This window comes from Mus caroli, chromosome 8 (genome assembly GCF_900094665.2).
Source record: "Mus caroli chromosome 8, CAROLI_EIJ_v1.1, whole genome shotgun sequence".
Lineage (NCBI taxonomy): Eukaryota > Metazoa > Chordata > Mammalia > Rodentia > Muridae > Mus > Mus caroli.
In genome coordinates, this window is record NC_034577.1 from 61,265,995 (window position 1) to 61,279,120 (window position 13,126).

General features: G+C 43.9%; 1 protein-coding gene across 1 annotated transcript in view; it reads right to left on the reverse strand.

Annotated features, from left to right (window-relative positions):
• Positions 1-516: 516 nt before the first annotated feature.
• The window catches only part of Slc18a1 (solute carrier family 18 member A1), a 50,368-nt gene continuing 37,758 nt past the window's right edge, over positions 517-13,126 (reverse strand). The window contains exons 12-17 of the mRNA XM_021171026.1: positions 6,391-6,469; positions 5,170-5,221; positions 3,455-3,518; positions 3,061-3,180; positions 2,720-2,853; positions 517-1,385 (exon numbers count right to left, since the gene is read on the reverse strand). Of these exons, the coding sequence (XP_021026685.1) occupies positions 1,275-1,385; positions 2,720-2,853; positions 3,061-3,180; positions 3,455-3,518; positions 5,170-5,221; positions 6,391-6,469 (560 nt within the window). The 3' untranslated portion in view covers positions 517-1,274. The remainder of the gene's footprint in view (positions 1,386-2,719; positions 2,854-3,060; positions 3,181-3,454; positions 3,519-5,169; positions 5,222-6,390; positions 6,470-13,126) is intronic.

A 13,126-nucleotide genomic window follows, 5' to 3' on the forward strand; every position in this document is an offset into this window, starting at 1 on the left:
AACATTGTAATCCAGGAGTCACTCCAGATGAAGGATGCACAGCCCTTTCTGAAATCAGGATACCTCCACCATTCCATTCCACCATTCCATCAGCATTCTTTCTCCACCTCCATCTCTCCTGCTATTCCCCAACCAGACCTGAGCATCCGTGCCTCCCTGTACATGAACATCATATACTAACTTGAGTTGTTCATAAATTGTATTGTTTGCTGAGAAAAAATGAGAAACTACTTAGAATGAGTGCCATATTTCCCAAATTGGAGACCCCCATCATCCAATAACCATTTGAAAACTGTAGCCAAATGTCACATGATGTACAACACCCACTGTATTTTCCCACACTCTCTCTCTCCTGCCACAAAACCATCTGGTTCTTCATGTCTGAATTGGCTAATTGACTTACTCATTGACACGTGTGAACAATGAACGCCTTGTTCTGCTTCTTCTACTAGGAAACACACGTTTGGGAGAGATTTCAAGAGTTTCTTTTTGCTTCATGCAGGGAACCCTTGAGTTTAATGCAATGTTGTTTATTTGGGGTTTCTGTTGTTGTTTCATTGGTTGGTTGGTTTGTTTGTTTGTTTGTTTGTTTTTCTGTACTTCAACCACTTTTATTTATAAGAGTTTAAGAGGTTGGGGAAAGCTAGAAACATACCTGAGAAATCATCAGAGCAGACATAACACAAACCTAGGAAAGCTGCCTATTTCCCTGTGATTGGATGATGAGGAAAGCCAGAAGGCCTCATTTGATGAAGTTAAAGTAATTTTAGCACATAAAATAAGCAAAAAAAATACAACCTTACATATGGAAGCTCACCTGGAAAAAATAAGGGGAAAACATATCACAGGAGACAGGTCAAATTTTAAGACATACTGGTAATATGTTAGAAAAAAATCAGAGAAGAAAGGAAGGCTTGCCATTTGTAGCCCTGGTTTCACAGGCACATTGTTCAGCACTGCCTGCAGGAAGTGAGTCACCCCTTGCAGAACTTGTCACAACTTAGCTTTAATCAGCTTCGCTTTGGCCTGGCAGGAAGTAGCACTGTCCTCCCACAAAAAGTGGGCCACTGGTGGTGTCAAAGCACATTGGGAGAGTGGTGGGCTGTACTTACAGGTGAGTAAGGACAAGCTATCAATAAGAAGGAAGGAAGGAAGTCGCCCAGAGGAGAGGAAAGTGAGACCCATTGAATCTGTGATGATCTGATCCCCTGGGACACTGAGATTCAAGCCTCATGGGGTCACCTGGAATGAGGCCCAGATTTCACCCTCTACAGCTACTCCTCACTGCCAGGATCATCGCTGTTCTCTCCCAGTGGAAACTCCTTCATGGGCCTCTGGATTGTGTACATCTGGGTCTCTGTGGGGCATTCCTGGTTCAGAATTGCCTAGAGCAAGAGGTAAATATAGAGATTACTGCACATCATAGGCCATCCTGTTTCTTGTCCATGCTAGAATATCCAAGCTTAGTGTTACTTAGAACAACTCAAGATGGAAGTATAGCACCCTCTTTCTGCCTCATTCAGGCCTTCCAAGGTACCTGGGCATATCAAGCCTAGCCAGGGCAAACATCTGGTAGGCTTGTGCTTGAACCCTAGCATCAATAGGTGTAAGGCATAGCAAAAAAAGTGGCTGAAATAGACACTCTTCCCATAGACCATCCTGCCTACTTCCATTCCTGTGAGCAGCTTTTCCATCCATCCTGAATCCATGAGGCACCTAGGGATGCTGGGATGTTCATGCCACAAGAAGTGCAAAGTATATTAATTAAGTCATACACATAAAGTGTGCAGAATCTTTTACCTGGCAACTAATTTTGAACTTTAAAGTCAAGGCCTCAGCTGAGAGATGGATCAATAGGAATAAGGACTTACCCTGCAAGCATAAGGACTGATCCTGAGCCCCCAACACCCATATAAAAGACTGTTTTGTTCATGGTCATATGCCTGTAATCCTAGAACTGGTGGATAGAGACAGGCAGGGCTTGGGAGCTCACTGGCCAGGCAGCCCAGACTAAGGGGAGCTTCTAGTACACCAGTGTAGTACACCAGTCTAGATAGACCCTGCTCAACGGAACAAGGCAGAGAATAAAAAAAAAAAAAAAAAAGCCAACATTCTCTGCACTGACTTGTATGCACCATACACAAAACGAATGAAAATAGTCTCATTTTTCTTTTCTTTTTCTTTTTTGTTTAGTTTAGTTTTGGTTCGGTTTTTTTATGAGTAGGTTTTATTCATGGCAGGCTGACCTTTAATTCAATATGTAGCTGAGGATTTCATTGAACTTCTTTTTTTTGGCTTTTCAAGACAGGGTTTCTCTGTGTAGCCCTGGCTGTCCTGGAACTCACTCTGTAGACCAGGCTGGCCTTGAACTCAGAAATCCACCTGCCTCTGCCTCCCGAGTGCTGGGATTAAAGGCGTGCATCACCACTGCCCGGTACATTGAACTTCTATACTACCCCTTGTCTCAAATGCTGGGATTTCTGAAGTGTGTCACCACTCCTGCTTCTCGTTTCCCTTCTTTACTTAAGATCCTGATGATAGGAGACTTGGTTGTTTAGAGAAAGAAAGGTAGAAGACAAGGGTAAGTGTTAGGAAGAACAGTAAAGCTACAAAGCAGAGAAATGAGCAGCAGAGAGGAAGTGAACTCAAGGTGAAGAAGGGTCAGGAGACCCACAAGGAGGAACAGACATGTATTCTAGTTACTATACAGGTGCCTTACAAGCTTCTCCTCCTTAGCTGGTGGGTTCTGCAGGAAGCAGCAGAGAGGGGCATAGATGATGTTGATAGTTCCAATGATGACCATGAGCCAAGGGAAGCCGATGACCTGTACAATAACACCCCCGGTAGATGGGCCTGTGGAAAAGTAAATCAAATTCCAAGTGTCACCTGTAAAACACCATCCTAGGAACAGTGGGTAACCACAGAGGCTGAGGCAGATTCAACTATCTTCAGATCCCTAAGAGAATGAAGCCTCTGGTCCCACAATCAGGTAAACTACAGTGGAGAGGGGAGACTGCATCACTCAGGCCTGGGAGCTCTCATCTAACCCAACCAACATACCAATAGCAAAGCCCACACAAAAAGCCACATCAGCGATGGCATAGACACTCCCATACACAGAGGTGTGGCGTAAGTCCACCAGGTATCCCATGATGGGCATCAGAGAGGAGTCCACCATGCCTGTGGCCAAAACAAACAGGATGCTGTTAGTTAGCTTACCCATAGCATCGCCCTCCACTCTGCCCCCATCTCGTCTACTCTCTGGGCCTGCTGTCTCCACACTCAGCACCAAGAGAGGACCAGGTAGGAACCATGAGCCCACTCTGCAGATCTGCCAGCTTCTCTCCCATCCCTGCCTTTCCACCTGCTTCTTCTGATGGGAAAAGGGAGGAAAGGAACCTGACTCAAAGGACATTTTCACAGGTGTCTGTTTTACTTTGAGAGCACTACTTACCTATGGCAAAGCCAAGGCCTGCATTGGGGCCAATAAGACCAAAAATATTGTGAGCCAGAGGTACCTGGAATGAGAAGGAAGAAGAGTTCTTCAGAATTCCACTTGGCTGGAAAGGGCAGGATGCAGAGTCTTCGCATGACATGCATTAGTGACATCTTCCCCCATGCATTACTTCTGACTTCTCATACCTTTTTTTGAAGAATAATCTTTCTCTCCACTTCAATCAAATGAAAACTGGGCTGGTACTATCCAAAGTTATAAAGCCAATAGGTAGCAAGATCAAGTTCTAATCTCAGACTCAACTGCATTATATCATAGCAAGGGTCCTTTCCTATTCATGAACTATTGTTCACCTAATACTCTCTACCAAACACTCTGCTGTGTCCATTCATCAGTATATGCTGCCATCACTGGCACTACCAAGCTTGCTTGTTATTTATTTTACAGTACTGGGGATTGAACACAGGGCCTTGTGAGGCTAGGACTCCCCCCACACACACACTTTCTTTTATTTCTGTTTGAGATGTTGTCTCACTGAGTTTCCCAAACTAGGCTTGAACTCACTCTAGCCCAGGTAAGCCCTGAATCCCTGATCCTCCTATCTTAGTCTCCTGGGATAGCTGGAATTAAAGACATGCACTGACAAATTTAGTCCCAAGGGTTTTATTTGAAACTCAAACTTGGTAGCCATTTTAGCAAAAAGACAAAAAAAATTAAAATAAAGCCAACATTTAACAGCTCAACAACTGGAGAGACTAATAGCATCATTTGGGCGCCACAAGAACAAGCAATGGCATGCATTCACCCATTGACTGAAAGCCTGGCCTTCCCTTTTCAGCAGCATCCCTAGCCTTTCCTTGGTACCTTTTACCCAATGCCACTAACCCATCACACAGCCATTGAAAGGTTTAGCATGCCATTTAGCACTGGCAGCTCATTATACTTTGCAGAGCAATACCTCAAGTGGTGCTCACATTTATAAATGGCAGGGCTGACTTACTGAGGGCTTTTCATGTGCCCTCTCCATTCTTCGGTCTATGTAGATTACCTCAAATACCCTGTGAGATCCGAGCCAAGTCCTCATGAGAGAATACTGAGCAGAGAAGTGGTGTGAGTAGCTCAGGGCCACACAAATGGCAAGTGATAAAGCTGGAATAAAGTTTTGAGCTCATGCGCATCACCAGGGGCTTTAGCTCCACCTGGGTACAGTGCTCAGAGTCTTATGCCTCTGTTTCCACTTCCCTTTAGCCAGGAGCCAAATGGACTGGTGGTCTCCACCAAGGACAGGTGACAATAATGGCCCTGAAAGTACAAAGGGCTCTTCAAGATAGAAATCCCTGCTTTCTTTCTTCTATTAAATTTTCTGCTTCTAGAGACTGAGCCAGAAATGGCACATGGCCTGGTGGCTTGTAGGGATTGTCACAGTGGATTTATAAAATACCATTGGCTGGCAAACTCCAGAAGTAGATCCCAGCATGCTTCAATTCACATGTTTATGCCCAGCCTTACATCTCTAGTTCCTCCCACCCACTGCCCTAGTCCTCTCCTTTTACATCTCCTTTTGATGGCATGCCACTTCCATTGACAGCATCTCCTTAGGCGCCAATTTCTGATCATGTAGGTAGAAAGTTCTACTACGTCAGCCTACTGCTCATTTGAAGGAAAATGACAAATTGTCTAGTGTTCTTCCTTTGTCAACTGGGTCTTATACTTACACAGAGCAAGCTGATACCTACAGCTACCATTCCAACAAGGGAGCACAGCCATCTAGAAGAAAAGAGCCGTGGTCACACACTGTCTACAGAGAGACCTGTGATAAGGTAATACCTGTTACAAGGTTATACCTGTTACCTTGGCCAGTGCTAAATACCCTCATTCAAGTAACCCCTTAGATTTCAAGAAACTGCATCTCTACAGGACCAGGTTGAATCCCTTTCTGTCTGGGTCTTTTTCTTGACCTCCTCTCACAACTCTTTTCATGCAGTGTTGGGAGTGCTACACTGAAACATGTGCTTGTATCCCTTAGAACTGAAGGCTGCTGCTTCCAAAGGCACTTGGCTCTTGGAATATGCGCTGGAATTTGATTATTGGTGTTTGCCAGTTCAGGTTGCTTCCTTTTTGTAGCTTTTATTTATTATTATTAATGTGTGTGTGTGTGAGAGAGAGTACTGGGGGATTTATGTGTGAGGAAGTATACCACAGAATGCATGTGGAGGTCAGAGGACAACTTTGTATAGTCAGTTCTCTCCTTCCACCTCTATGTGGGTTCTGGAGATTACTCTCCAGTCACTGGGCTTTTGGGGCAAGTGCCTCTATTCACTGATCCATCTCTTCAGCCCAGCTCAAACTCTACCTACTCGTAACATTTGTGGTCTTACAAAACTTTCTCAAAAAATCACACGAACATATACAATTCCTCCTCATCTCTATCTCCTATAGCAGTGCTTTTTAATGTATTTTTTAAAGCTTTGTAGTGAGTTGAAGATAAAATTAGAGCCAAAGCCATGTCATCATCATTGTAGTAGGGGAAGAGAATCTAGATTCATACTTCTTGCCTCCCTGAGCTCAAATCCCTTGTGCATTTCTGATGTTCCTGCCTAGAATTCCCTAGGGTTTCATGGAATAGAGTTTGGCAATGGTTGCTCCAAAGTACATACTGTTTTGTTTTGTTTTGTTTTGTTTTGTTTTACAGCTGTTAGCTAGTTGGAGTGACATTACCTCTTTAACTGGAAAGGAAGGCCTATCTCTACGTAACCATTGTCTCTTCCAACGTGGCTAGTTAAGGAATAACTATAGTGCCCTTACCACCTACCCACTGGCCTCCTGCATGGCAATTTTTACCTCTGGGTCCTAAATTATCCCAAGTATAAGGACGAGCTCAAAGATCACTATTAAGTGATAGTTCAGTCATTCTTCCAGTTTCCCAGGCTACGTACCGACCCATCTTGTTGGCCAACACACCAAAAAGGTTCGTGCCAATGAGGTAGGCCACACTGGCAGGTAAAAAAGCCAGACCTGTGGAAGGACACAGAAGCTCACCTTAGGAGGTGCTTGACTTAATCTAATTCATTTCCTACAGTTCAGCAAAGTACTCCTGATAACCCTAGGTCTCCAAACCACTTTGTTGTATGTTTTAGAGATCTTTGTGCAACTCACAAGCAAAGGTGTCAGGACCCCACGTCCCTACTTTCCTCAGTAACAAGGCTTTCTTTAGCCTCAATATACTTAATATGCTCTCAGCTCCCACTTGGACTTTCAGTGAAGGGACTCACTAAGCCACTGGCATGTAAAAGATTCCCTTGCTTATCAGCATAAGAGTATGGGCTTCGCCGGGCGTGGTGGCGCACGCCTTTAATCCCAGCACTCAGGAGGCAGAGGCAGGAGGATTTCTGAGTTCGAGGCCAGCCTGGTCTACAAAGTGAGTTCCAGGACAGCCAGGGCTATACAGAGAAACCCTGTCTCGAAAAACCAAAAAAAAAAAAAAAAAGAGTATGGGCTTCCTGGGAAGTCAAATTCTAACTTACTTAATATGACCTGTCTTCTTGTTGCTTTGCCCATGGTCCTGGGTAAGCCTTTCTGAGCCTTGATTCCCACATGTGGACAGTGCAAAGCTGCTACTATATCTTTCTGGGGAACAGTAGGGAACAAGTTGGACAGAGACTGTGAAAGCTTTTCATTAACTTCTGTCATGGCCACATCTTTGTGACAACAGACTGAAATGATCTGGAACATGGATGTTGGATCATACAGTTTGGGTTCAGTATATGCTTGGCCACTTGTGAACTATGAGACCTTAGAAATTTTACTTATTATTTCTGAGTTCTTCCTTTATCACCTTCCCATCTCCCAGGTTTGATTGCCAGCACCTACATGTCTGTAAGTCCAGTTTCCTGGTCACCAGGTATGCATATGGTGCAAAACACCCATACACATGAAATGCAAAGTAAAATATTTTGAAAGATAAACATAGAAGCAAATATAGTGCAAGTCTATAATCCTAATACTAGGGAGGCTGTGGGAACCACAAGGAAATGTAGTCTTCTCTATCAAAGCATTAAACAAGATAACAAAGCACTATTTTAATAGAAATTTGTAAGAAAGAAACATAAAAATGCAAAAATTAGCATTGTTCCCGAAAATTAAAACATTTGCACAGGTGTTTTATGTTGCTCATCAATTATGCCAGTGTTCACTAAGCAATCAGGTAAGAATTCAAAGCCCAATTCTAAGCACTCAGAGTGCGGCACAGGATGCCTATTGGCGTGGCGGTGCTTGCTTGCTTAAGCACAGTTAGCAGATAAGCATCCTCTGCCTTTTGTGTTGCAGATGTACTTTGGATCTTGTGGCCAAGCTCTTGAGAGCTTTGCTACTAGGCTGAGTGCAGGGGATTGTAAATTCAAGGCCTACCTACCAAGACACTATCTTAAAATAATACAAGCACAAGCAAATAAACACAAGAGGTGATTATAACTCCAAAGGAACTCACATTCAAGGAGAGATAGATAATAATATGTAATAGTAGATAATAATGTAATAATAGATTATAAATAAATGCTAAAGGATAAGTGAAGAAAATAATCTTGGAAACTGTGACAGAAATTTCACATAGCCAAATGTCAGAGTGACTGGAAGGCTGCTGTACATTTGGGGAGCCAAGGAGAGGTTGAGAGGGTAGTGCTTAAGCTGAGACCTTGCTTACCCTAAAAAGAAAGCAGAGAGAAACATGCAAAGCACCTAACACAAGCTGAAAGGCTTAATGAAGAAACCACTCAGCCTGATACAGGAGCAGGAAGGATGCCTGAGTGGCTGAAACATGTGAGCAGAGAAGACATGAGAAGCTACGGAGATGAATGACACAGCCTAACTGTGTATTCTAGAGTCTCTTAGAAGAATGGCTTCACTGTTGCAAGCCCAGGAGAAAAGTCAGAGTCTCCCCTTGGCAGCCATTACCAAAAGGGGTGAACAAACGTAGAGGTAATTTTAAGGTGGAGTTGCAGAACTTTCGCACATGCTGTGTGGGGACACCATGGGAGTGAGGACAGAGAAATAATGAGAACTAAAGCTTTTTATTTCAATCAACTGGATGGTGAAGATGGGAAAGATCAGTGGGAAGGAAAAGTCAGGGGGTCCAAAGGGCTTGAAACAACCACGTGCAGAGGTCAGACGGGCAGATAGATACACAAGGGCAGAGTTCTAAGGAGAGTTCACAAACACAGAGTTTTTAAGACCATGGAAATGGGGATTGAAGAGATAGCTCAGGAGCTGAGAGAGCTTACTGCTCTTGCAAAGCATCTACATTCTGTTTCTAACAGCCACACTGAGTGGCTCACAACCGTCTACAGCTCCAGCTCCAGAGGGATCCGACCTCCGGCCTCTGCAAGTACCTGTTTTCACATGCACATAACCCTGCCACAAATGTAAATGGTTGGGCTGTGACCCCCATGCTCAAAGATTCATGTGCTTGGGGCTTGGTCCCCAGCATGATGCTGTGGGTCTAGAAGAGACCCTTTTAAAGAAAGACCTATGATGCAGATGTACTCAGTTAGTAGAGTTACTGCCTAGCATGCACAAGATGCCCTGTTTTTTTTTTCCCCAGCATCATATAATCTGGGCATGGTCATACATACCTGTAATCCCAGCATTCTGGAGGTAGAGGAAGAAGTTCTTTCTCAACATAGTAAGTTACATAGTAAGTTTGAAGCTAGCCTGAGCTACGTGAGACTTTGCTGGAGGTTGAGGCAGGTCTTTTGATCTTTGGAGGGGTTTGCCTAGGGACATACTTAGGTGGCTCCCACTGGCCCCAAGAACTGTTCTGAGAGTGAGGTGCTTTGAGGATGGAGTTGGACCCTGAATTGTACATGCTACGACCATCCAACTTAGTTCCTTAGGAACAACCCTATGCTATTTGGACCAATCACCTCCCAAAGTTGGCCCACCTTGGGTACTTTGTTATAAGAGTAAAACCAACTAATGCAGGGAGATGATGGTTGTGAGTCACCAAAAATATACGGCTTAGGCTCTCAGCCCTCATCATAAAGGGTTCTTTTTGTAGCAGATGGAGGCTATTACAAAGAACCACAACTGGTCAAAACACAGAGAGTAAGTGACTAAAGTGCCTTTTGCCAAATGCTCCAAGTAACACAACCCTATACCCAGAACAGTATTCAGGGAATACCGTGAAGACCATAAAGAGCCGAAGGACAAGGAGACTGTTATTAAAGTACATTCTTGACTTGACAGAAAGCTGCACCTATGAAATATCAATAATGTGGTTATCTACACAAGAACACGTCAGTCAGCATTCCAATGTACATGGGGGTGTCTTACAGGCTCCACCCCCACCCCCACCCTCACCCCCAGTTTAAGAGCTAGAGATGTCAGAAGGAAGGAGAATCAATTTTCTTTAGGGGTCACTCATTTTTTTAAAATTTCCATGCCCAAGTAGTCTGCCCTACTATTGGACTCAGTAGGGAACACACACATAAACACACAAAACAATAATAATTAAAGACAAGGCCATCAATTTGGAGGGAGGATCGGGCAACATAGGAAGAGTTGGAGAGGAAGAGGGGATGACTATAGTAAAAATACATTGTACTTATATATTTATTAAAATTAAAAATATACATAGAAAACAAAAACTAATAAAACATAAAAAGTCAAAACACCCTACATATTGAGCATTTTATACTGGCTTGGCCCAGATGAAGTGCCCTGTGAACACTTGCCTTAACTATTATCATGGCCTGTAATGGTCAGGGCGAACCCAGGCATCTCATTCCAAGGCTAGATATTCCCCCTACACAAGCCCACCAGAGTAACTGGCTGGCTCTGGTCTGAGGGCCTGCTTGGAACCAACATTGTGAGTTTCTCTGGGTCTCACTAGTCCTTCTCTGTACCACTTTGGACCTCGAGGAAACAATGTAACCCAATAGAAAGTATCATTACCCTGATCCCAAGCCCAAAGCAAACAGTTGGCCAGGGCCTGGCCAGTGGCTTGTTTGCTTTTAATATTGTCTTCTACGCAGCAGGAGAGAAACATGTCCTCCTGTGTTTGTCTACTTTATCTGTCCAGAGTGGCAATCTGTTTCAAACTGTACCTGTTCATTTGTCCATAACTGCTTTTGAACGTTTCGAGGTAATAACTGAATGATTTAGCTGATACACAGAAAGAGGAAGCTCGCTGGCCTAGCTACTGTCTCCTTGACATCCTTGTAAACTGTGTGGTTTCCTCAGTGAGGCTTTCCTCAGACATGCACTTGATCCATAGCCGCTGAGCCGAGCTTGTAGTTCGGCAGTACTTTGTGTTCTGTGCTCGCCAACATCCACACACTTCTCACAGCCTGTCTTCAGGGGTGGGTCACACAGAACTGTGACTGTCAAGGCACATTAATTATCAGTTTGGTAAAATCCTATCATCCATGGTCAGCAGTAACCTTCCTGAAATAAGTACAAAGACCAAAACAAACAACACTGAAAGATATCTTCATTTTTACAAATGAAGAAGGAAATCCAGGTGTGGTTGGGCACACCTATAATCCCAGCACTCAAGAAGTTGAGACAAAAGGATTTTGAAGTCAAGACCAGTATAACCACTGTAATGAGATCTTGTCTAAATAAATATAAGAAAAGAAAAAAGTACAGATCTCCAACATGATCATTAGTATAAATTCAAACTGGGGTGCATCTGTTTCCAAAGTGAGTGCTGTCTTCTGCACTTGGTAGCAGAACCCAAGATCCATTGGCCATGTGTCACTTGGTCCATCTCAGACCAAACATCATTCTCGAGTTTGCTGTTGTTTGGTTGTTTTTTTGTTTTTTGTTTTTAAACCTGTGCTCCTTCCTGCAGTCTGGAGAAGAGTTTTTCATGGCCAGTACTTTTCCAAGGGTGACTGGTGATGGTTATGGGGCATACCCTTGTCCCCTGGAAACTCATATCTTGAAGCCTAAGGTCCTAGCACTTGGCAGATGGAAGCAAGAAGATGAGGAATTCAAGGGTAGGCTCATCTACATATCCAAAGGCAAACCAGGCTACGTGAAACCCGGCTTCAAAAGAAAAACAAAACAAAGCAAAACAGTAATATTAAAAACAGTAATTAAAAAGGCAGTGTAACCCAGGCTGGCCTTGAAGTAGTGGTCCTCTCCCCTCTGCTCCTTTTAGCAAATCTTACCAACTGTCATATGCCAACAACCTTATCTTTTGTCTGCTCTGAGGACCCTTTTCTGCCTACTGGGGTAGCCCACCTTGCCTTGATATGAGGTTTGTGCCTAGTCTTATTTTAACTTGTTATTCAGTGTTCCGTGGACACCCCTGGGAGACCTGTTCTGAACAGAACCAGAAGAGTGGATCTGTGAAGGGGAAGTGTTGGAGGGGGCAACTGGGAGGAGTAAAGGAAGGGGAAACTGTACTTGGAATGCATTAAACACAAAAAAATAAATAGAAGGAAGGAAGGGAGGGAGGGAGGGAGGGAGGGAGGGAGGGAGGGAGGAAGGAATGATGTAGATTTAACCTGTTTTTACTAGCTTGCCGAGAAGCCCCAGTATCACGAGTTCTCTGAGCGTGTGGCATCAGCATTAGAGAATGATAATAGAATGTGTAGAGTTTAAAAGTGCAGGCAGTGCTGAGGAACATGATATAAGATGCTGGGACACACTAACCAACTGACTTGTGACTAGTAAGTGAGGCTGCTAACTGGATTGCTGGGGGAGGGCTGCTCCGGACTATAGTATACTCACTGGTACCAGAAGCTAAGTGGCCAGAACCTCCTCAGAAGAGATGCTATCTGCACCAAGCACTGCCTAACTCAATTAATTGTCTTGGTCAGAAGCAATTACAGCTCAAGAAATTCAATTTGTGTTAAGTGCACAGCTGGAGGCCTACTTAGAATTGGTCCCTTAAAATTAGATTCTGTGTTTTTTATGGTACATTGAGCTATATCCGGTTCTTATCAGCTTCCCTCTGGCACCACATGCCCCTCCTGCTCCGCAGTGACTGAATCATTTGCACGTAGCCTCTCCTGCCCTGTTGTCCTCAGGTTTCCTGGAAGAGGCCCAGGCCTTCTCTCTAAGCTCACTCAAAGTCACACACAGAGTCCCCCAGCCTACATAGAGCAGAAGATGCTACGGTCCTCTATTTTCAACCTGGATGGAGGTTGAGCACCCTTTATAGAGTATATAAGACAATAAGAGCGGGTGTAGTGAGAATGTGGGTGGTTCTTATCCTTCAGAGTATTCGGGCACAGAGTACCTGATTCATTCCTGCAATAGCTCTTTGAAGTAGCTTTTGAATACCTTTCAAAGCATTTCCACGCTCATTTTAGATAGAAGTGAAGTGGTGCTCAACTGTGAGATCAAATTACTTTAAAATAGTGTGATGCAAAGTCATGGGGAAACTTTCCAAGGCACTAAGGCTTAGGGTTCATATCTCAGGGCTTACTAGATAAGAGAATAGGCTGGGGATGTAGCTTGGTGATAGAACATTTGCCCAGTTTGCATGAGGGCCCTGGGATTTACCCTTAGAAATAGAAAAAGAATGAGAGAAAGAAAGAAAGAGAGAAAGAGAGAAAGAGAGAAAGAGAGAAAGAAAGAAAGAAAGAAAGAAAGAAAGAAAGAAAGAAAGAAAGAAAGAAAGGGGTGGGGAGGGAGGGAGGGAAGGAGGGAGGAAGGAAGGAA